General features: G+C 44.9%; 1 protein-coding gene across 1 annotated transcript in view; it reads left to right on the top strand.

Annotated features, from left to right (window-relative positions):
• P2RX1 (purinergic receptor P2X 1) overlaps positions 1-24,669 on the top strand; it is a 178,538-nt gene that overhangs the window by 119,061 nt on the left and 34,808 nt on the right. The window contains exons 7-9 of the mRNA XM_075336374.1: positions 4,583-4,724; positions 10,952-11,079; positions 18,655-18,745. Of these exons, the coding sequence (XP_075192489.1) occupies positions 4,583-4,724; positions 10,952-11,079; positions 18,655-18,745 (361 nt within the window). The remainder of the gene's footprint in view (positions 1-4,582; positions 4,725-10,951; positions 11,080-18,654; positions 18,746-24,669) is intronic.

The following is a 24,669-nucleotide window of genomic DNA, read 5'->3' on the forward strand; positions in this document are numbered from 1 at the left end:
AAAGATCTTGTGAAGATGCTGGTGGAAGCTGGTAAGATTGTGTCATTATCCACAGTGGAACGAGTACTGTATCAACATGGGCTGAAAGGCCACTCTGCCAGCAACAAGCCATTACTCCAAAAGAAACATAAAAAAAGACAGATGAATGTTTGCAAATGCAGACAGAAACAAAGACTTTAATTTTTGGAGACACGTCCTGTGGTCTGACAAAACTAAAACTGAACTGTTTGGTCATAGTGACAATTGTTACATTTGGAGGAAAAAGGGTGAAGTGATGAAGCCTAAGAACACCATCCCAACTGTGAAACACGGGGATGGCAGCATCATGTTGTGGGGATGTTTTCCTGCAGGAGGGACTGGTGCACTTCTCAAAATAGATGGCATCGTGAGGAAAGAAGATTCTGTGACAATACTGAAGCAACATCTCAAGACATCAGTCAGGAACTTAAAGCTTGGGTGGAAATGGGTCATCCAAATGGACAATGACCCGAAACATACTGCCAAACTGGTTACAAACTGGCTTAAGGATAGCAAAATCAATGATTTGGGGTGGTCATCATCACAAAGCCCTGATTTCAGTCCTATTGAAAATTTATGGGCAAAACTGAAAAGGCCGGTGCGAGCAAGGCGACCCACAAACATGGCTCAGTTACACCTGTTCTGTCAAGAGAAATGGGCCCAAATTCCTACCAACTATTCTGAGAAGCTTGTCGAAGGATATCCAAAACGTTTGACCCAAGTCAAACTGTTTAAGGGTAATGGTACCAAATACTAATGAAATGAATGTACATTTTTTTACTTTGTAGAAAGTAATAAAAATGCCTTAAAATATTCTCTCGGGTGTCTGGGGCTCGAACTTGAACATGGACAGAGCTCAGAGTACGGGTGCTGTTTGTGTGCTAATAACGTTTTTTGAAAGGCTGCAGCGCAGCCAATCAACAAGCTTTATTGCTTGTTGAAAATGTCTGTATGCTGCTGTGAACAAAATCAATTTAAAAAAAATTATGTGGGGTCCCGCCTATTTTTGATAACCAGTGCACAAAAACCAGACAACTGCAGGCTGCAGCCTTCATCTGTCTTGTTTTACCTTAGCGTGTTATAAAAAATAGAGGGGCTCTCATACTATTTTTTAAAATTATTTATTTTTATAATTTTAAAAACGGCATGGGATTCCCCCCTATTTTTGATAACCAGTCATGGTAAAGCAGATAGCTGGGGGCTGGTAATATCAAGCCGGGAAGGCCCATGGGTATTTGGCTCTTCCCAGCCTTAAAATAGCAATCCACAGCATCCCTAAAAGTGGCGAATTCATTTTAGTTCTCAGAACGAGGCTCCATAGGTCAGTGCTGGTCAGTAGCAGGCACAGAATTTCTCAAGAGAATCTAAATGTCTAAATGTTGTTGAGCAAACTTTAAATGTGCTTCAACATGCTTTTTGTTCTGCTGTGGAGTCTGTTGCAATGTTGAGTGCATTACTTATTGTTTTCTTTGAAACAATTGTACCTGTGGATTCCTGTAGCGCTGGTGTCCCTGCACTGCTCTGCCTCTCCCCAGCAGGGATGCCGGCTTACTCTGCCATGCCTTGCTTTCTTCGAGCCTACTTTCTCTTCCTTCCGGGGCCTGTGGACGCCGCACACGTCTCCCGAGAATGCGCCTAGTACGTGTGCCTGTACTTCTCTTAAAGGGTTGTTGTGCCATTTCCAGGAAGTGCCTCTAAGCCTATTCTTGAGAGCCACTTGGTATTTAAGGCACCCTCCCACTAAAGGAGGAGCCTGAGCAACTTGGTCAGTTAGTTAGTGGTTATCCCTCTAGCTAGCTAGCTGTCAGGTCCCTTTTCCCACTGTCCATTACCTTTGCTAGTTTCTATCTACTTATACATGTCACCTAAACTTGGCCGTCCCCTCGTTACCCGCCTGTTCTTGCAATACTGTCAGCTTCAGCTATCCCAGCTGCAACTGTCAGCACTAGATAGATTGCCTGACTGTCCTGGCTATACTGTCTGCTTCAGCTGTCCTAGCTGGACCTATCAGCTCTAGAGACTCTGCCTGTCCATACCTGAGCCCGCTCCTGTCCTTGGGGTCAGCTTTCACAGTCCCAGTCACTGTACTGGGAGGGGAATCTGACATCTACTTTGGTAAGTGCTTAGGTAAGCCCCTCTCCCTAAAGGGTAAACCCCGTCCACCCTGTGGTCCAGTAGGTTCACTCCTGCTCGCCGTTCTTTCATCACTGGCAAGCATTAGGTCTCTCTAGCTCTCGACAGGTGGTCCTTGGCTCTTAGTCAACACTACTGATAATTATTTTCACTCAGATGTCTGTAGGGAGCACCTGGTCACAGCTGGTTTATGGTGAAATTATGTTCTTTGCCCTTCTGGATTATGACCCCAGCAATGCTCTCTGGAGCCTTCAGTAGTCTCGAAATTTTTCTGTAACATAACAAATGCCATTAGTATGTTTTGCAACAATAAGATTGGAACGGTTCTGAGACAGCTCACTTGTTTTACCCAATATGAGATGTTTCTTGTGTGGCACCTTGGTAATAAGGCATCTTTTTATAGGCCATGAGTTGAACAGCTGATATTATTTTGCACTAAGTGTCAGGATTGCTTTCTAATTACTAATTTTAGCTGGTCTCATGACTTTCCATTGTTTTTTAATGTCTCATTCATGTGTTCCCTGTCATTTCTCATTATTACAAATAAACTAATTTATGTATATCTATGGTTTGATTTTTTTTTCCTAGGAGGCTTGGATGGGTTGTTTCTAACATCTAGTGAGAATCTCATGTCAATAGCACCTTTAGAAATATATTACTTACAAAATTGTTGATGTGTTCAATACTTATTTCACCCAGTTTATAAACAGTATATGATTGAGTCATAGGACACTGGTCCAGTGGCTACATCAGTATTCCGTGACTGATGGATGGGGGCCAGCATCTCCAACTCTTGTTTTGATAAGCAAAGATGAACATAATACATAATAAAATAGTGCTATACTATGAATAGCATTATATTACAATGCCATTAAAAAGGCTGTCTACTACTTGGACAACCCCTTCGTAAATGCTGTATACTCACATCCCCACTTGTGACATTCCAGCTATGTCCGTGTCGAGTCTCCTAATGCTCGCGTGACATATGCTACATAAGTCCTGCAGCCAACTAGTAACTGGTAATGGGCTGAAGTGTTGGAAGTCAGAGGTTTGCCAGCTGGAAGTGAGAACACAGTAGCTAAATAACGACAACTGTTGGCTGCTGGGCTCACATGCCATAACTAAGTCAAACAAACCCTGAGAGACCCGACGCTGACAATGCTGATATGGCGCTGTTACAGGGGGTGAGTGTAGAATATTTTTGTTTTACAAGGTGGTATATAGTATTTAAGAAGGTGTTGTTCACTATGACAATGCCCTTGAGTTCCCTAATAATAACTTCTACATTTTACCATACCTGGTATCATGATGTTAGATTGGGATAACTGTCCAGGTACAAAGTTTAGAGCAGGCAATAGGTGATAGAAGTCCCAAAAAGGTCAATGCCACTTCTACAAAAAGATGTAATTTAGCGTTCTTTAAAGCACCAGTTCAGCATTTTTTTCTTATTTCACTGCTGGAGTGGTGGTTTAAATGTAAGTCCCCTGCCCCCAGGTGTCTGGTGATTTGATTTGTGACCAGTCAGCAGCTCCAGTGTTTCATGGAGCGCTCCAGAGGTCACAACTTAATACAAGTCTATGAGAGCCTTGTTCTAGCTCTCATAGACTTGCATTGAGTGCTTGTGATGTAACATCTGCCTTCCGGCCCGTCAGAAGTTGTGGGCACAAGATGTTGCCACAGTACAGGAGCAGTGTAGTCAAAGTATGAAAACAATGGAAGATAAGTATACGACAGGGGCGCAGGAGACTTAAGCGGGCTTTACACGCAACGACATCACTAACGAGATGTCGTTGGGGTCACAGAATTCGTGACGCACATCCGGTCTCGTTAGTGACGTCATTGCGTGTGAAACGCACGAACAACCGTTAACAATCAAAATTACTCACCTAATCGTTGATCGTTGACCAGTCGTTCTAATCCCGATTATCGTTGCTGTTGCAGGACGCAGGTTGTTCGTCGTTCCTGCGGCAGCACACATCGCTATATGTGTCACTGCAGGAACGAGGAACATCACCGTACCATGAGGAAGGAAGCAGGTGGGCGGGATGTTCCACCCGCTCATCTCCGCCCCTCCGCTTCTATTGGGTGGCCGCTTAGTGACGCCGCTGTGACGCCAAACGAACCTCCCCCTTAGAAAGGAGGCGGATCGCCGGCCACAGCGACTTTGCTAAGCAGTTATGTGTGACGGGTCCTAGCGATGTTGTGCGCCACGAGCAGCGATTTGCTCGTGATGCACAACCGACGGGGGCGGGTGCTTTCACCAGCGATATCGCTGTGTGTAAAGCCCGCTTTAGATTTAAAGCAACAATCCAGCACTGAAACCCCCACTCTCCCACTGGAGTGGAGCTTTAAGTTCTTTGCAAGTAAAGGAAAATTTTTAAGTTGTAATTGTCTTAGGAATATATTGCCCTAATGCATTTCTATTTTTCAGACAGAATCTAGTGGAATCAGTAACCAGCAGTTACCTCAAAACATGTACTTATCATGAAGATAAAGACCCATTGTGTCCTGTATTTCGATTGGGATATATTGTAGAGAAAACAGGACAAAGCTTTATTAACATAGCACAAAAGGTAATATTACTGTACACCTTTATTTATTGGTAATGATGAGCGATCACTACCATGCTTGAGTACCGAGCACAAGAGCATGGTTGTGCTTACTCATCACTAGTTATTGGTTGTTGTGGTTTACCTCATCAGGCAGTATTTAAAAACTGCATGCTTTTTCTATTTTAATACCATGTGTATTAAAACAGCTACAATTGTTTTGTGCCCAGATGAAGGAAGGTGCAGATGCCGGGCTGTGGGGGCTCGCACTCCTTTGCCAGAGAGAATCAGTGTTTGTAGACCACTTCGGGAAGGTTTTTGGCACCTATGGTTCTCTTCAGGCCATCGTAGATATATCATAGAAACACATGACACTGAGGGTATCTTGTCAAAACAACTTTGAACAGTTTTTTTTTTACTTTTCCTCCATCATGACAGACATGGCCACACTTCTACGGTCTGCTGCCGCTATTAGGGACCTTGTCCACCAGCTGCTGGGTTTATGCCTCCTCTTCCCTCCTTCTTTACTCTTTGGCTAATCGTGGTCCTCTCCTCTGCTCCTGATGGCTTCTAGTCAAATGACTTCTTTTGGCCTGTCTGAGGTTCTCTACCCCAACGGCTGTCTAATCCCAAACTCCTTTAAAGCCATCCCGAGGCAAGCCGTAGGCTCTGATCCTTGTAGGATACCTCCAGGTTCCCCAACTGGCCCAAGTTCAAAGGCCATGTCCTCACTTCAGAAGCCCTCGTGCAGAACTGCCCTCACTCCCGTCCTGCCGTCTCCCCAACCAACCCACTGGTCATCAGTAACTCGTCCTACCAGACACAGAAAAAAGAGCCGTCCTAGTAAGAAAAAGATATTCTTGAGCGTGTGTATGCTTGCACAATTATGGTATATTGATAATCTGGTGCTGGGGATTGCTAATTAACCTCTCCACTGTATCAGTGTAATATTCACGCAATCAGTATAATAACCATATTTTTGCTGTACTAAAACATGTAGGCAATTGGTTATTATCAGCAGGGGAAGGTGAGCCGGGCCGCTCATTTCTCCTGCAGTGGCCAGAGTAGTTGACCATTAAATGCATTACAGGTATTCACTAATTAATTTCTTGTCATGACTACAGTAGTGTTAAAGTGGTTGTCCACTACCTGGACAATTCCTTACATGCAGCAATTCCCTTAACATATACTTACCTCACCCATTGGCGCCATTTTGACATTGTCGGTGACGGGTTTCTCATGGCTCATATGACTTTCTTATGCTTCCTGAGGTCTGAAGCTAGTCATCGTCCAATATTGGGCTGCTGCGCTCTCACTTTCATAGGACAAATGTTGGACAAGTTGAGAAAGTGATAGTGCAGCCGCTGATTAGCTGCAGGACTCACAAGGCATAGAAATATCATGCAAGCCCCAAACAGAGTGGGCACTAACATTGCTGAAATGATGATGTTTGGAAGCTTAGTATATGTTATTTTTATTTTAAAAATGGACTACTTTAATTAAAAAAGGGGTTGTCCATGTAGTGGACAATCACTTTAAGGGGCCTTTGTCAGTACAGAATGACTGCTCAAACCATTTACAATTGTCTCTCCAAGAAAGGAGACAAACTCTAGCGTCACCTACTGGAAGTAGCAATCCTCAAAGTCAAAAATGGCCTTTTAACACTAGAAGTCCCAGTGAGGGGTCATTTAACATTTCTACCATTGAAACCCTATGGAACTCAAAATTCCTGGGACTTCTAGTGTTAACAAGCCTTTTCATATGACCTAGGATATATGCCAGATCAGAATCCCAATTTGCAGACACAGTGTTTCGGGGTGATTGCCCCTCGTCAGTGCAAAGTGTGGGTAACTAATCTGGCCTATGAGAAGCTAATGGGAGACTACTGGGGGAAAAGGCTTGTTAAAAGGCCAATTTTGACTTTTAGGATTGCTACTTCAAGTAGGTAGCGCTAGAGTTTGTCTCCTTTCTTGGAGAGACAATTTGAATAATTCTGCGAGGGGCATTGCAGCTATAAGTCCCCTTACCACTGACAGGCAGACTGGTTTGTCAGGTCTCCATAAGGAGAATAGTCTTCCCCCGTGGTCAAACCATTTACAGGCGTTCGTGCAGCATGGTTGGGCCGATCATTTAAGTACACCTTCCCAGCTGCTTGTTTTTCATCTATCTCGTCCCTTCTCTGCTCTTTGAAGGTAAAGCTGTCAATCAATGAAGAGGGGAGGATGGAGATTGAATGAAAACAAGCAGGTGGGAAGATGCATTTAAATGATAAGCTCCACCATAATTCACGAGCATGTGTACTTGGTGTTAACAGTTAATCTGTACTGACAGAAGTAAAACCCTATTTTGTAATACTTAATATTTCCCCACAACATATCAAGTAACTGTTAAATGCAAAGGCACTTAAAACAACAACAAAAATGTCAGCTTTCCGGACCCAGCCAGTGACTAAATGCTAAAAAAAACAAAAACCAAAGCATGACTTATGTGATGGCAATAATTTCAGAATTTCATTGTGTCCTTAAAAAATAGGTCTTAAATTACCATTGTAATAGCTGTAAGGCTATGTGCCGACAGGAGCTTGCTCCTGCAGATATATCGGCAGGTATGTCCGCAGGTTTCCCACAGCTGATCCCCGGAACCCACAGCTATTTTTAGCTGTGGGATTCCAGCGATATAGCTGCGGTAAACCTGCGGAAGTCCTGGCCTCTATCTCCATAGTAGAGTGCCGGCATTTCCGCAGGAATAATTGACATGCAGTTATGTGCGGCTGCGGGACATCCGCAGTATATTCTGCAGTCGCACATTCCGCAGCATGGACACATACACTCCCCATGTCCCATAGGATAACATGGGGAGTGTCTGTACTTGCTAAAACCTGCAGATTTATCTAGAAAATCCAGATAAATCCGCAGGTTTTCCGCGGCAAAATCCCCAGGAGCAAGCTCCCGTAGGCACATAGCCTAAATGTTAGTGAGTCTAATGATCAGAGTTCCATAGGATGGGGAGAAGGTTTTTAAAACTTGTATTGGAACTATTTTCTCTATTCTTCCAGCAATGACATAAACAATGCAGCAATGTGTTGTTTAATGGCAGCTGCAATGATAAGTGTAAATGGATTAATGTATTTGCCAATAAGATATGGCTTTGAGCCCCACTCCCCAGAGACTAGAGAGTGGTAGAAAAGCAACTTGGCCTTATCTAATTATATAGTGTTATGGTGCCCACAACAAAAAAGACAGAACTCATAAGAACTACATATATTGGTAGGATCAGCCAACAGTGCATGTTAGCTATTCAATTTTCCCTGACGGTGGATTTTGGGTGAAACAAAATCTCCATATAGTATGCTAGTGTAACGGGGGCAGGGGGCGCCTCAGGGGGTGTAGTCGGGTCCCCTCGCCTTGTGGGCCGCAGGCTGAACCCCGGCCCGGCCGTTACTTGCAATACAGGTGTGTTGTTGGGGCAGAGTGTGGATGCATGGGGCCCATTCATGACAGCGTTCTTTCTCAGCTCTCCAGCTCCTTTTTCACTTTCAGGAAAGAGACAATTGCAGGCAGCAGATAAACCAAACACCGATTTATTAAACAAAGCTTCCATCTTTTTGTTTGCAGCAGGCTTACTTTAGTACGTTACAAGTTACAGGTCCTTTTCTACAAAAACGGTTTCCTTTTCTCTACGGGCACTTTCCTTTGCCTGCAGGGGACATACGTTAACCCCCTAGTAGCTGCGCTCTAACCCGGATTTACTGTAGGGCAGATCCAGCACACACTACCGGTTCTGGATAAGTTCTCACCTCTCCACTTCTTTGTCAGGGCACTAACCTTCGCCTGCAGGGGCCACTTGTTATCCCCCTGATAGCTGCACTCCACTCTAGTACACACCACCGGCTCCGGACTAGTCCCAACTCTTCCACCGTTTCTCATGGGTTTCCTCTGCTTTCTAGCCAAGAGTACTCACTCAGGCTGACTGCCTCGTCTCACTCCCACACTCTGCCCCATCACCTCAGACCGAGCTTGCTCGCCTCTCACATCTCACTGCACACTGGACTCTGCATTCAGAACCCTTCCTTCCCCACCTAGGCTGCCCTGCCCCTTCCTTCCCTGCCACTGTTACCAGGGGAACCACTGCTCTACACTGGCACCTAGTGGGGAAACAGTTTATGACAGGTAACATTTTACCATCAACATTTACAATTTGCCACCATACTACTGTGGCGTCTTCAGGGGGGGGAAACCGCTCCTTCACTACCAGGGGTCCGACTACCCCTTACACTAGCAAAAAAATAAGTAATTGGCTAATCACATTATTTCTCACCTCACAACATATTAACAACACTAAAAAGAAATGTTTCACAAATTCTTTATAATGTGCATGCCCACCTTACTATTTTGTGACAGCTAAGCCACAGAAGTAAAAAAGGGCTATCATTTGTCATGAAAACAATCACCATCTAATCATAATAGGTTGACTTTGAAAACCTGTCCCAGCCTACTGAGTAAAACCAGAAATGAGCTGAATTAAGCAGAGAATGACCATTTAGTGGGAACCTGTCAGTACAATTTTGTAATTTAAAATACAGACCTGGCTGTGATGGCACTGTAATACTGATTAAATTGATGCTTTTGGTGAAGAAATACACTTTCTTGCTTTTATTTAATCACCATTTGAAGTTTTCTGCTAATTAGATGTTGGTGCACAATGGCCGCAGTGTACACTGGATCTTCTCCTCCCTGTCTGTGATTCCCTAGTCTCTCTGCTGCCTCAATTTTATTGAATGACAGGTCACTGCTTTTTCAGTGATAAACCTCATATGTTTGAACAGGAGATTTCACATAGAGGTGCCAGGTCAATGAAAAAGCCATGAACTGTCATTCAAAAAGTGGAGACAGGCAGATAGACTGGAGAATCACAGACAGGGAGAAGAAGAGCCAGTGTACAGCCAAGCCCATGTGCACTGAAATCTAATTAGCAGAAAACGTAAAATGATGATTACAGAAGAACAAAAAAGCTGATTTTTTTCACCATAGGTATCAATGTAATCTGTATTACAGCGTCATTACAGCCAGGTCTTTACTTTGTATTACAAAATTGTTCTGATATTTTCCCTTTTGGAGTATGTGCACACAACATCTTTCTGAAACCACTTGAAAAAGTCCATAAAAAATGGTCATAGGATTGAACATTTGCATTTCTATGTCAAAACGGCTTGCTGTGCATATGTTCTGACTCTTGATCCTCTGTTATCTCTTTCATGTTTCAAAAGAGGTAAAAAAGTTAACGGAAGTGACCTGACCATTCTTCTGGCGTTTTCCACAAACAAAATAAAGACATCTATGGGAACCTCAAAAAACAGAAGGAAGATGCCTGGCGTCTTTGTAGTGTTTTAAAAACTGCAAAAAATGCCAGACTTTCCTGAAGCGGGTTCCACTGAAAAAACTCTGTGAGAGCGCCAGAGTTTAAAAGATGTTGTGTGCACATACCCTAAGGGGTACTTTGCACGCTGCGACATCGCAAGCGCGATAGTCCCCGCCCCGTCGCAGCGGCGATATCCTTGTGATAGCTGCCGTAGCGAACATTATCGCTACGGCAGCTTCACATGGACTCACCTGTCCTGGGACGTCGCTCAGGCCGGCGACCCGCCTCTTTATTAAGGGAGCGGGTCGTGCAGCGTCACAGCGACGTCACACGGCAGGTGGCCAATAGGAGCGGAGGGGCGGAGATGAGCGGGATGTAAACATCCCGCCCACCTCCTTCCTTCCGCATATCCTACGGAAGCCGCGGTGACGCCGGTAGGAGATGTTCCTCGCTCCTGCGACTTCACACACAGCGATGTGTGCTGCCGCAGTAGCGAGGAACAACATCGGACCGTCGCGTCAGCGTAATTATGGATTACGCTGACGCTGCACCGATGATACGATTACGACGCTTTTGCGCTCGTTAATCGTATCATCAAACCTTTACACACTACGATGTCGCATGCGATGCCGGAAGTACGTCATTTTCAATTTGACCCCGCCGACATCGCACCTGCGATGTCGTAGTGTGCAAAGCCCGCCTTAGTGTGTTTGTGTGATTTTTTTTGTTTTTATGAGTTGGTGCACAAAAACATGTTTATCATGAACAAGTGATTTCAATAATATGACTTTTTATCATTTCCTTTTAGCTATGCTGAAAATAACAATAGTGCTTTAGACCATATAAACATTATTAATTCTATTTTTTTTTTTTTTAAATGTATTATGTTACAGGGAGGAACAATTGGTATTATAATAGACTGGCACTGTGACCTTGATTGGCCATTGAAATACTGCAAGCCCACATATTACTTCCATGCTCTACATGATGAGAACTCTGTATCACAAGGCTTCAACTTCAGGTAGGTCAATTTTTTATATACGGTATGTATAATAATTTGGGAAAATACTAGCTCGTGGGATTGTAACTTTGAATTCTTCATTCCATTCGTTAAAAAATGACTAAAACCAGCTGGATCTTTTTTTATGCTTCTCACACAAAAAAATTCTATCAGTATCTTTAAGAAAGTCTTAGGGGCACTTTGCCCACTACGACATCGCAGCTGCGATGTCGGTGGGGTCAAATTGAAAGTGACGCACATCCGGCGTCGCAGTCGATATCTTAGTGTGCAAATCCTTTTTGATACGATTAACGAACGCAAAAACGTCCAAATCGTATCATCGGTGTAGCGTCGGTCATTTCCATTATTTCGGAAGGACCGATGTTACGATGTGGTTCCTCGTTCCTGCGGCAGCACACATCGCTGTGTGTGAAGCCGCAGGAGCGAGGAACATCACCTTACCTGCGTCCTGCGGCTCACGCCGGCAATGCGGAAGGACGGAGGTGGGCGGGATGTTTATGTCCCGCTCATCTCCGCCCCTCCGCTTCTATTGGCCGCCTGCCATGTGACGTCGCTATGACGCCGCACGACCCGCCCCCGAGGCGGTTCGCCGGCCAGAGCGACGTCGCAGGGCAGATGAGTGCATGTGAAGCTGCCGTAGCGATAATGTTCGCTACGGCAGCTATCACTAGATATCACACCTGCGATGGGGGCGGGGCCTATCGCGCTCGGCATCGCAAGCATCGGCTTGCGATGTCGTAGTCTGCAAAGTGCCCCTTAAGCTTCCTGTCAGTAGCTAAACAATGTACAATTGTACAAGTTACTGTCCAGCACCTCAAAGCACAACACACCTTGGGAGTGATTCATTACTGGGTTTTTTGATCAGGAAATTAGTGTAAAACTCTCTGAAAAGTTGGCCATTTTTTGCTCAATGCAGAGTTACTTAAAATTGTTGCCACTTTTGGTATTTTCATGCCAGGTTCATGCAGCTCCATCAGAATGGGTGTGGTTTGGGCAGTAGCTTAGGTGGGACAAGGCTACACCTGACAATTAAATTAATTAAAATTGGTGTAATACATTACGCCAGAAATAATACTCAAGTCTCTGGCTGCAGTAACATTTTCTGGGGAGGTGCAAAAAAGTGCATGCCACTAATAAGATGACCCGAATTCATTCAGTGGTGTGCACCTGTTAATGAATTTAGCACATCTTATTCTTGTCTGCCACTCATTTAAACACCGATCATAATAAATCGGGGCCTGTATCTATACCATTTCTCATGATTAGTGATGGGCGAACCCAAACTGTAAAGTTTGAGGTCCACACTGGACACATAGACTTTTCAGGAAAGTCCGTGTTACTGTTTGGGTTCAGCCACATGGATAAAAATAAATACAAAAAATAGAGGAAGCAAAATGGGCATTAAAGCAGGACAGGTATACTTAATGATTTTCTTCACACTTCTCAGGGGTCCGCTCATTAAAGCTCAAGAATATCCACTGCTTCACCCGCCCACCCTTTGTGGCAGTGCCTGTGATTAGTTGCCATCAGACTACACCCTCTGTGTCGGTGTCTGTGATTAGTTGCCCTCACACTACCTGTCTAGGTCCCCAGAGTAGAGTATTAAAATAAATTAATAATTTGAAAAAATGGCATAGAGTCCCCCATATTTTGATACTCAGCTCAGATAAAGCAGACAGCTGGAGGCTGTAGCCCCCAGCTGTGTGTTATCATATCTGTGTATGCAAATATGAGGGACCCCATATTGCTTTTTTAAAAATATTTAAATAGATCATTACAAACCGGCATGCGGTCCCCCCTAATTTTCATACCCCGGCAAGATAAAGCAGACAGCTGGAGGTTGGTATTCTCAGGTTGGGAAGGACCATGGTTACACCCTCTATCTCCAATTTTTTAACCCTCAAAACACCACCACACGTCCGAATCTGAAGTAATCCATAGACACGACGATCAATGCCCTGTTACATCCTGAGGTCGCAGTGCATGGTCACTTTAGAAAATGTGACGGATCACTGCCACCTGTGGGACACACTGAGCCAGAGCTGTGAGCAGTGACGACAGTGAGTTCAACTGAGGTCACAGCTTTTGGTTTCCACAGTACCCCAGAGTTCATTGGGTGAACTCAATGAACTCTGTGAACGCAACTTAATAGTCACACGCAACGACGGCTCTAACAATATATCGCCGGGGTCACGGATTCCGTGACGCACATCCGGCATCGTTAGTGACGTCGTTGCATGTAACAGCAAGGAACGACCGTTAACGATGGAAAATACTCACCTTATCGTCCATCGTTGACACGTCGTTCCTTTTTAAAATATCGTTGATTGTAGAGGACGCAGGTGGTTCATCGTTGCCGAGGCAGCACACATCGCTACGTGTGACACCTTGGGAACGACGACCTGCAGCTTACCTGCGGCCACCGGCAATGAGGAAGGAAGGAGGTGGGCGGGATGTTACGTTCCGCTCATCTCCGCCCTTCCGCTTCTATTGGGCGGCCGGTGTGTGACATCGCTGTGACCCCAAACGTCACTCCCCCTTCAGGAAGAGGATGTTCGCCACTCACAGCGACGTCGTTAGGGAGGTAAGTACGTGTGACGGGGGTTAACGACATTTTGCGCCACGGGCAACGAATTGCCCGTGATACATAAATGACGGGGGGCGGGTGCGATCGCTAATGCGATCGCACGATATATCGTCGTGTGTGACGGGGCCTTTAGGCTATGTGCACACGTTGAGTATTTGGTTGCAGAAAATCTGCATCTCCTGGCAGAAAAACTCACTAAAAGCGCAATGTGATTTTGATGCGTTTTTCTGCCAAGAAATGCAGATTTGGTGCAGAAATTCTGCACCAAATCTGCATCTTTAGTTTTGGTGCAGATCTGCAACAAATGTTGTGCTCAGTCACGATTTTTGCAACAAATTTCTGCACCAAATCTACATTGCATTTTTTTGGTGCATGTTTCTGCTAGGAGATGCAGATTTTCTGCAACCAAATACTCAATGTCCGCACATAGCGTAAACTGGTTATCCACATTGAGTTCACCTCAGGTGCGTTCATAGAGCTTACATGAGCTGAGTTCTTTCAGTTCACCTGAGGTCACAGCTAGCATCCACCAGCTGTAAAGTCAGGTGAACTCACTGACGTTGCCGCTCTCAGTGTCCTTGACGCTGCAGTGCTCAGTCAGGTTTTCTATTGTGACCCCACATTGTGATTTCAGGATGTCGTGGTGTGGATTATGTTGGAACTGCAGGGCTGATTTGGGGGTTAATAAATTGGAGAAAGAGGGTGGGTTTTTTTGTAAAGAAAGGCTTTTTCTCTGTGTTTTCTGTTTATTTATTTTTAGTTGCATGATTAGTAATGCTGGGTATCTCATAGACATGAAAATTAAGAGAATGATCCAGCTGAGTGACCAGGTGATTTATTCAGTGCAGTTCAGACAAGGCATATGGTCGTGGTTAATGCGTTTCTGGCTTAACGCCCTTAATCATAACCAGGGCCGGATCCGAGTCTGAGGTGCGGTGAGGTCAGATGTGGGTGAGCTGGATTCCTTTACAAGTATCTCATAGACCCCTACCCATTGATAACCTTGGGCATGATGACAGCTGTTATTTTTTTGACAAATCACAGCTGTCATTAACCCCTTATATTACCCCGGTTGCCACCTCACCAGGGGTAAGCGCCAGGATTGGTGACTTTAATGGATGTGCCAATTCTGGGGCGGCTGTGTGCTGTTATTTTCAGGCTGGGGAAGATCTAATAACCATGGGCCTCCCCAGCCTGAAAATATCAGCCCCCAGCTGTCTTTTTTTATCCTGACTGGGCATCAAAATTAAGCTAATTATTTTTTTTTTACACTCCACTCCAGGGACCCAGACAGCTAGTGTGTGGGCAACCAATCACAGATGCTGGCAGTGTGACTGCAACCAATTAAAGACACTATCACAGAGGGTGGGCGGGGGAAGCAGTGAATATGTATGAGATTTAATGAGCGGACCCGAAAGCAGTGTGACAGAAGAAACTCTGTAAATATATTCTCCTGTTTTAATTGCCATTTTTCTTCTTTTTTGCAGCCCCTTAGCACTTACTACCACCATTTTCCAGCACACAAGTTTTGGCCCTTATAGACTTATATGGAGTTTTGGGGTCTGGGCTCAAGTTCGGGTTCAAGTAAGGTCTCGAACCAGACTTTTTTGTTTAAATCCGGCTGGACAGCTGAACCTGAATATCTGTGGGTTTGCTCATCCTCTACTCATGATGCTTGAGGGGCAGGATTTGATACAGCCAGTTCCTCAGACTGGAAACTCTTATATGAGCACAACACATTTTTAAGGAGACTTTATTGCTAGTGATGGACGAACCTGCAGATATTCGAAATTGGCAGGTCCAAGCAAATTTTTATAAAAAAAAAACACCTCAGGTCGGGCCCAAAATTAATTCCGGATATCTGGCTGGATGCTGATCCCCATATAAGTCTATGGAGACCCGAATCAAGCACGTTAAAATGGTGGTAGAAAGGGCTACAGGGATTAGAGCAGGCACGTTATACTTACCGAGTCTCCTGCAGGGCTGTAAATTTCGCATACAATATCGTATGCGATTTGCAACGCCCCCATCGTATGTGTGACACATTCAATTTGTTGAATGTGCCGCACAAACGATTAACCCCCGTCACACGTACTTACCCGTCCATACGACCTCGCTGTGGGCGGCGAACGTCCACTTCCTGGAGGGGGAGGGACGTTCGGCGTCACATCGACGTCACGCGGCAGCCGGCCAATAGCAGCGGAGTGGCGGAGATGAGCGGGACATAAACATCCCGCCCACCTCCTTCCTTCTGCATTACTGGTCGGGAGCCGCAGGTAAGATCTGTTCAGTGTTCCCGGGGTGTCACACACTGCGATGTGTGCTGCCTCGGGAACATTGAACAACCTCACGTTCAATTCATGAGGAATGGACGACGTGCATGCGATGAACGGATTTTAGTTCAATCGCAATCGCACGTACCTGTCACACACTACAATGTACCTTACGATGCCGGATGTGCGTCACTTATGACGTGACCCCGCCGACACATTGTAAGATACATTGCAGCGTGTAAAGCTGGCTTAACATCACTTCCGGGGTCGCACATTATCCCTTATGCATATGCACTGCTTCCCCTGCCCTCTGGCTGTCCTGATGTCTGTGATTAGTTGCAGTTAAACCACGCACCCTAGCCTGAGTGACAGCGCCTCTCACTGCTTGGAATCACAGACACTGTCTGCGTATGAATAGTAGTAAGGAGTAAATGGCACTTCCTCCGTGCAGGTGTTAGTAAATGTTGGGGTGCACTTCAGGTTCCAAGGCCATATGTTACAAAAAGTAAACAAGGCACTCCCAAAATTGGCTGCAACGTGTATTTATTCAATGTGCAAAACAAAAGAGCGTTTTCGGTCGAACATGGACCTTCCTCAGTAGCACATAAGTGGAGTGGACGTCAGCGTGGAATGACAAGCGCGGTATACACTGCCGCATGGGAGCTGCCATGATGGCTGATGAAATTTATACACAAAAAATGCATCAAAACCATATCGCATTTAGATGCTTTTTTTTCCTAGGATATGCAGATTTGGTGCTGAAATTTATACACCAAATTCCTGCATCTTCTGGCAAAAAAACCTGCATCTAAACGTGGTGGTTTTAATGTGGGGTTTTTTTGCCAGGAGATGCAGATTTGGTGCAGGAATATGATGTATAAATTTCAGCACCAAATCTGCATCTCTTGGCTAAAAAATGCACAAAAACAGTTTTGACTCTATTTTGGTGCTGTTTTCTATCAGAAAATGCAAATTTGGTGCAGAAATCTGGTGCAGACATTTGAGCACCAAATTTGCATCACCGGGCAGATATCTGCAGTGAAATTGCATCAAAACCGTTTTTGTGCATATTTTTGGCAAGAAATGCAGATTTGGTGCTGAAATTTACACCGCATATTCCTGCACTAAATCTGCATCTCCGGGAAAAAAAATGCCATCACTATCACATCAAACCCGCATCATGTTTTGTTTTTTTTCCATAAGATGCAGATTTGGTGCAGGAATATGGTGTATAAAATTCAGTACAAAATTTGCATCTCTTGGCAAAAAAAAACAAAACATGGTTGTCTGCCAGCAGATGCAGGTCTGTGAACTCACTGGTCTGTGAGGTCTGTGAGCTCAGTAGTCTCACCTGAGATGAGGTCACGGAATTTAATGAGGTCAGCTTACCTGTGGTTACAGGTGGGGTACCGTGGGAACCACAAGATATGACTGGAGATAAATTGAATGACATCACCGCTCATCACTGCGGCTAAGTCAGTGTCTGCCTGAAGCCCACAGCGTGTTGACATGTTCTGTGCCCGCACGCTGTGACTTCAGTATATAGCAGAGATTGAATCGTTATGTGGATTACGTCAGAACTGGGTGTTTTTTAGGTTAGGGGTGAAAGAGGGTGGGTTTTTTTGTAATTTATTTCGAATGAAGGCTTTTTATGTGTTTGTGTTTATTTCTTTTCACTTACAGATTAGTAATGGGGAGTTTAGTAATCTAGGGCTTAATGGCAGCATTGAGGTGTCATTAACCCCTTATTACCCTGATTAGCTCATCCTGACTGCCCTGGTGTGGTGGCAATGTGACAATTCTAGGCAGCTGCAAGCTGCAATTTTTAGGTTTGGGGGGACCCATGGACCTTCCCAGCCAGAGAATATCAATCCCCAACTGTCGGTTTTATCATGGCTGGGTATCAAAATTGTGGGGGACCGCATGCCGTTTTTTAAAATTATTTTAAATAATTTAAAAACAAAGCTGCATGGGGTCCCTCTTATTTCGATACACAGCCAAGATAAGCAATAATAAAATAGTACAAACAATACACAAAATATGGTTTTCAACTTTTATATCTCCACTTTGGAGGTCCCCCTGAGCGTTCATATGCCATACATCATTCACACAACTACTGCAACCACTGGCGCCAGGGATCATGTGTAGTAATGAGCAAGCACTAAAATGCTAGGGTGTTTGGAACTGGAATCATGCAAAAAAAATTGGTCTTTGGGATTGGTTCAGTACTGCGATATGGCCCTTGTGCCAAAAAATTTACATCCAGCCATAGACAGACAGAAAGAGCTCCTGTGCAAGAAGAGAATGTGGGCCGTTTCCAGCCCCATGGCTGATGATTATGCCCAATTACCCCTGTTGTGGAGTCATAAATGGGCTCTCTTACCTCTTGGCCCCACGTTGCACCAATGGTATGTCCGCCCCTGCATAGACTATAATGGTTACATGTCCTATCCGTTAAACGTATGGGCAGAACATGTACGAAAACGTGGTTGTCTGAATATGTATGAAGGCCTTACAAAGTCATTCATAGATAGGCCTGATGAGGCTAATGTATTTACATTTAAGAAATGTATTGAATACTATAGACAGTTTATACTCTGAAGTTTGGTGATGGATACGCTTTATAAATGTTTTTTTCTGTAAAAAGCTTATGTATTCAATAAGTCACTATTATACTGTACGTACACTAAATACTGCCTATATGTCTATTTAAAGGCATGCAAGATATTACAAAGAGGATGGAAAACAGAAAAGGACATTATTCAAAGTTTTCGGCATTCGTTTTGATATTCTTGTGAATGGAGAGGTAATATGAGTCTGTTGATTTGCCTGTGGTATCTTATATTAAAGATTCATTACTAAGGCTAGATTAACATCCGTTGATCGGCAGCATTGCTCAATTGCTGATTAAGGCCCTGTGCGCACTTACCGTTTTTTCCCGCGGATTTCCTGCGGTTTTGCTGCATGTTTCGCTGCAGAAAATGTTCATAAAACATCTCTGCAGTGAATCACCAGCAAAACCTATGGAAAAAAAAATCCTGTGCGCACTAAGCGGAATTTGACAGCTGCATGTTTTGCTGCGGGATTCCCGCAGCAAAATCAATTGCATGTCACTTCTTTTCCGCACGTCGCTGCGGGATTTCACTCCATTGACTGCAATGTAATCGTGAAATCCCACAGGGAATAACGCAGGCAGCAAATTCTGTGCGGTTCATTGCGTTTTCCTGCGTTATCCCCTCCAGTATTTCGTGGTTTACCTGCGGTAATGTACATCGCTGCCTGCGGTTTGCAGGGAAGTGATGTCATTATGACAGGAAGAGGAAGCGGAGCAGAGAGTAAACACACACATCACAGACACACACACAGATATCACAGACACAGACAGAACACAGACACATCACAGACACACACAGACATATAGAATACACATAGAAAGCAAACGGAAATATAGAAAAAAAAAACACGTGTGCTCCGCTGTATTTTTACCTTCCAGCCGAGGTAAGCACACAGCGGCGGCCCAGTATTCTCAGGCTGGGGAGGGCGAGGGGCAGGGTTAATGTCCCCCGCCTCCCTCCCACCTCCCGCAGCCGAGAATATCAGCCGCAGCTGCCCCGGGACTGTCGCATGCATTATGCGGCAGTACCGGAGTGTCCCCTGCTCTTCTAGATGCCGTGATGCGGTGGCGATCCAGGTAATAAGGAGTTAATGGCGGCGGATCGCCTCCACTAAGTCCAGGCTTGATCATGGCAGCGTCTATGTGACAGATGACATGATCAACCCGTAAGTAAAGTGAAAAAACACACACCGAAAAATCCGTTATTTTAAATAAAAAACAAAAAAGCTCCTGGTTCACCCATTTATTAACCCCCCCCGAAACACACAGCTCCGGCGTAATCCACGTCCTGCGATGCTTGCATCCAGCCGCGACTGACACAGACACAGCGCTGAATGCAGCCTTGCAGCGAGACAGCAGAGGTAACCACAGGGCATTTTCCACGGCCAGTAATTTGAACTCACTACCGACTGTGAGAAATGCAGCGTGTACTCACAGGGACTCTGTCTATCTATCCCTCTAACTATCTAGCTATCTCTCTATCTATTCTTCTATCTATCTATCTATCTATCTATCTATATATCTGCTATCTAAGGACATTTTTTTTTCAATGTGCTTTATTGCATTGAATACATTAAAGCACATGTACCAACCCGCACGCGGCAAAACCGCGGCAATACCGCGAACAATACCACGGTAAAGCCGCAGCAAACCGCGGCAAACCGCATGCTGTTTTCGGGTGCGGTTTGCCACGGTTTTTTACCGCGGGTGCGGTAATCTTTCAGTGCTTGCGGAATTTTCTTGTGAAAATTCCATTTTCCAGTGCGCACAAAGCCTTACAATATGTTTGTTGATCTCCAGTCGTTTAGTCTGTTTAGACACACTGACTGCACTTAAGATGACCACAGAACAATCAAGGATAGATTGGTCTGTTTGCATATACAGTGCCTACAAGTAGTATTCAACCCCCTGCAGATTTATCAGGTTTACACATGCGGAATTAACTTGGCACTGTGACATTTGGACTGTAGATCAGCCTGGAAGTGTGAAATGCACTGCAGCAAAAAAGAATGTTATTTCTTTTTTTTTTTTTTTTAAATTGTGAAAAGTTTATTCAGAGGGTCATTTATTATTCAACCCCTCAAACCACCAGAATTCTGTTTGGTTCCCCTAAAGTATTAAGAAGTATTTCAGGCACAAAGAACAATGAGCTTCACATGTTTGGATTAATTCTTTTTCCAGCCTTTTCTGACTAATTAAGACCCTCCCCAAACTTGTGAACAGCACTCATACTTGGTCAACATGGGAAAGACAAAAGGAGCATTCCAAGGCCATCAGAGACAAGATCATGGAGGGTCACAAAACTGGCAAGGGGTACAAAACCCTTTCCAAGGAGTTGGGCCTACCTGTCTCCACTGTTGGGAGCATCATCCGGAAGTGGAAGGCTTATGGAACTACTGTTAGCCTTCCACGGCCTGGACAGCCTTTGAAAATTTCCACCCATGCCGAGGCCAGGCTTGTCCGAAGAGTCAAGGCTAACCCAAGGACAACAAGGAAGGAGCTCCGGGAAGATCTCATGGCAGTGGGGACATTGGTTTCAGTCAATACCATAAGTAACGTACTCCACCACAATGGTCTCCGTTCCAGACGAGCCCATAAGGTACCTTTACTTTCAAAGCGTCATGTCAAGGCTCGTCTACAGTTTGCTCATGATCACTTGGAGGACTCTGAGACAGACTGGTTCAAGGTTCTCTGGTCTGATGAGACCAAGATCGAGATCTTTGCTGCCAACCACACACGTGACGTTTGGAGACTGGATGGCACTGCATATGACCCCAAGAATACCATCCCTACAGTCAAGCATGGTGGTGGCAGCATCATGCAGTGGGGCTGTTTCTCAGCCAAGGGGCCTGGCCATCTGGTCCGCATCCATGGGAAGATGGATAGCACGGCCTACCTGGAGATTTTGGCCAAGAACCTCCGCTCCTCCATCAAGGATCTTAAGATGGGTCGTCATTCATCTTCCAACAAGACAACGACCCAAAGCACACAGCCAAGAAAACCAAGGCCTGGTTCAAGAGGGAAAAAATCAAGGTGTTGCAGTGGCCTAGTCAGTCTCCTGACCTTAACCCAATTGAAAAGTTGTGGAAGGAGCTCAAGATTAAAGTCCACATGAGACACCCAAAGAACCTAGATAACTTGGAGACGATCTGCATGGAGGAGTGGGCCAAGATAACTCCAGAGACCTGTGCCGGCCTGATCAAGTCTTATAAAAGACGATTATTAGCTGTAATTGCAAACAAGGGTTATTCAACAAAATATTAAACCTAGGGGTTGAATAATAATTGACCCACACTTTTATGTTGAAAATTTATTAAAATTTAACTGAGCAACATAACTTGTTGGTTTGTAAGATTTATGCATCTGTTAATAAATCCTGCTCTTGTTTGAAGTTTGCAGGCTCTAACTTATTTGCATCTTATCAAACCTGCTAAATCTGCAGGGGGTTGAATACTACTTGTAGGCACTGTAAGACTGCCATCGTTTTTGTTTTATGGAGTTTTTTTTAGCAAATATAGAACAATTCAACTACTTTCTTGCATATACAGTGCTTAGCATAAATGAATATACACCCTTTGAAATGTAAGATTTTAATTAATATCTCACTGAATACAAGAACAATTTTCAACATTTTGAGAAACCTAAGTTTCACAGGACATTTTTTTATTAAAAAAATTCTCAGATTTAGGCCACATTCACACGTTAAGTATTTGGTCAATATTTTACCTCAATATTTCTAAGATAATATCAGGAGTGGAACAATTATAGAGTGTGCGGGGCAGTGGTCAAGGGTGAGGGATTGACTCAGGACGCACCCAACACACTACATGCGACTGGCTGGGTGTGTGAACTTCCGCCACATGGGCTAGGAACTCATGTAGGCCCCATACTGCCGCTGGTGTAGGCTAGCCAGAAAAGGATGATGACTCACACACACAGTGACACCAACTGTTCACTTTAAACCAGAACTCTTTACTGGACGGTTTATTGTCATTCCTAAATTTGCAATCCTGATAGCGGGCACATGTCTTCAAGAACATTACATTTTCACTATGCATTAACAGACAATTCAGTTCAACTTCCCACTGGGTTGCATCTGATATAACTGGGCTGGTGAGTCCCAGTGGAACCCACTTCAGTGTTACAGTGTGCACCTTGACAGTCACCGTCACTTCCTGCAGTCCCACATCTGGTCTCCTCAGCAGTCACATAATGACCAGAATAAAGCTTTGCACACTAGAACGTCTAGCAGAACACCACTAGGTTGGTTGACTACTTCACATGCCAGTAGAGGTTACCCTGGTACCTTGAGGGTTAAGGGGCCTGGCCACTAGAGTCCCACACCAGTGGAAGTCTCCCAGTACCTTGACAGTTAAGGTACCTGGATGTAAGGACTCCATCCTCCAACTCCTATAGCCTGGAGTCACTTCATCTGGGGATTAGTCTCTAGTTAAAATGCTGTTCACACCCATCTGTCTCCCATGCTACATTGCCACAAATCACCCACTATATGCGACGTTTACTACCAACTGCTATATGTCTGTAACGTTCAGTCACACCAAACACAAATAACATCAGTCACTCCTCCTCTCTTCGGGTCAGCATAACCCCGGTCCCACTGGGTTGGGACCCTGGAACAAAGAATCTAAATCCTTTAAATGGGGGGACCCATAGTCCAATGCAACACAAAGCCCTCGCAGTCCAAGAACACAGTCCAAAAGGGATAAGTCCAGGATGGGGCATGACAGAGGCCATTAGGAGGAGATTGGGACAAAGTCCATGGGGACATGGGTCAATGTCTATTGGATGTTAGGGCAAAGACAATAGGTGCATGAGGCAAAGTCGATGGGGGCATTGGGACACAGTCCTTGGTTGGCTGAGCAAAGTTCAGGGCAAAGTGTGTAAGACTCTCTTATGGCTCAGCACCCCTCAGTCCAGCATGGGAAAATACAATGGGCATAACAAAACAAGAGAGGGGTCACACTTAAACTTTGTCTGTCCGTGGCCAACAAGAACAGAAAGTCACAGATTCTAAATCCATCAGGAACTTCAGCAATTACCCGCGTTAAGGGTGCAACTGGCACATCAAGGGTCTTTGGTTATTCAAGTTCACTCCTTCACTCCTCTAAGGTTGATCCGTAGGACACCTGGGCTTGGATGATGGCAAGATTCATGACCCATGGATAAAGGCCACAGATCCTTGCACTACCTGGACCACAGCAGACTCCTGAGTAATTAAAAGTGCCTCCTGGATTGTCTCCTGTGCAACAGCTGCATCTCCTTCAGAGTTGTTGAAGAATCCGCCGACAGTTAAGACTCCAGAGCTTCTAGTCGCTTGGTCATTCCGTTGTTCATGGACCAAGTGGAGATGTAAGACTTGATCCCTGACTCAAACCCTTCCCAAGGGGACCAGATCACCTGCTCAGTCAAGCCACCCAGCCTTACCTCTTCCACGAAACAAGTCAGCTCATGGTACCACACACTCCTTTACGCTTTCAGTTATAGGGAATATGACTCAGCCGCACACGCTATTTGTTCCCAGCTATTCCATTTTTCAAAACTCCGCTCTATTCCTCTCCTTGCCAACTCATCTTTACAAAATGGCACAATCCTGTTCACCCCTTGGCTGCCAGTTGTTCAGTTCCACCTCAGGCAGGGTGAGGTCTCTTCTGGCTCATCCCCCCATTTATCCAGGTGTACGCCCATTTTTTTACTGTGGTGGGCGGACCTTATCTTTCCACTTAGTTCAATAAGAGTTTACACAGGTCATCATGGGCTGGTATCTCCAACCTTGCCACCCACGACAGGCGGGTCTTCTTTTAGGACTGTGCCACAAACCACCAACTTAGAGTCAATGCTTAGCGCCATTTCACCCTCAAGGTAGTCGCCATCTTAAACCTAGCCGTGCATTCCTCACAACACTCGGATCTTCCATTGGCAAGGCTTCATCCTGCCAACTGTGCCAAATGTAGAGTGGAGCGGGTCAGTAGTCGAGGGTATAGGATTAAGTCTGGATGCCCCGTCATGCTACATGAAATACTGATCCTGACTGGGTGTGTGGAATTTAGCCGTGTGTGCTCGAAACCTCTATAGGCCACATACTGACACTGATATTG

This window comes from Anomaloglossus baeobatrachus, chromosome 2 (genome assembly GCF_048569485.1).
Source record: "Anomaloglossus baeobatrachus isolate aAnoBae1 chromosome 2, aAnoBae1.hap1, whole genome shotgun sequence".
Taxonomy (NCBI): Eukaryota; Metazoa; Chordata; class Amphibia; order Anura; family Aromobatidae; genus Anomaloglossus; species Anomaloglossus baeobatrachus.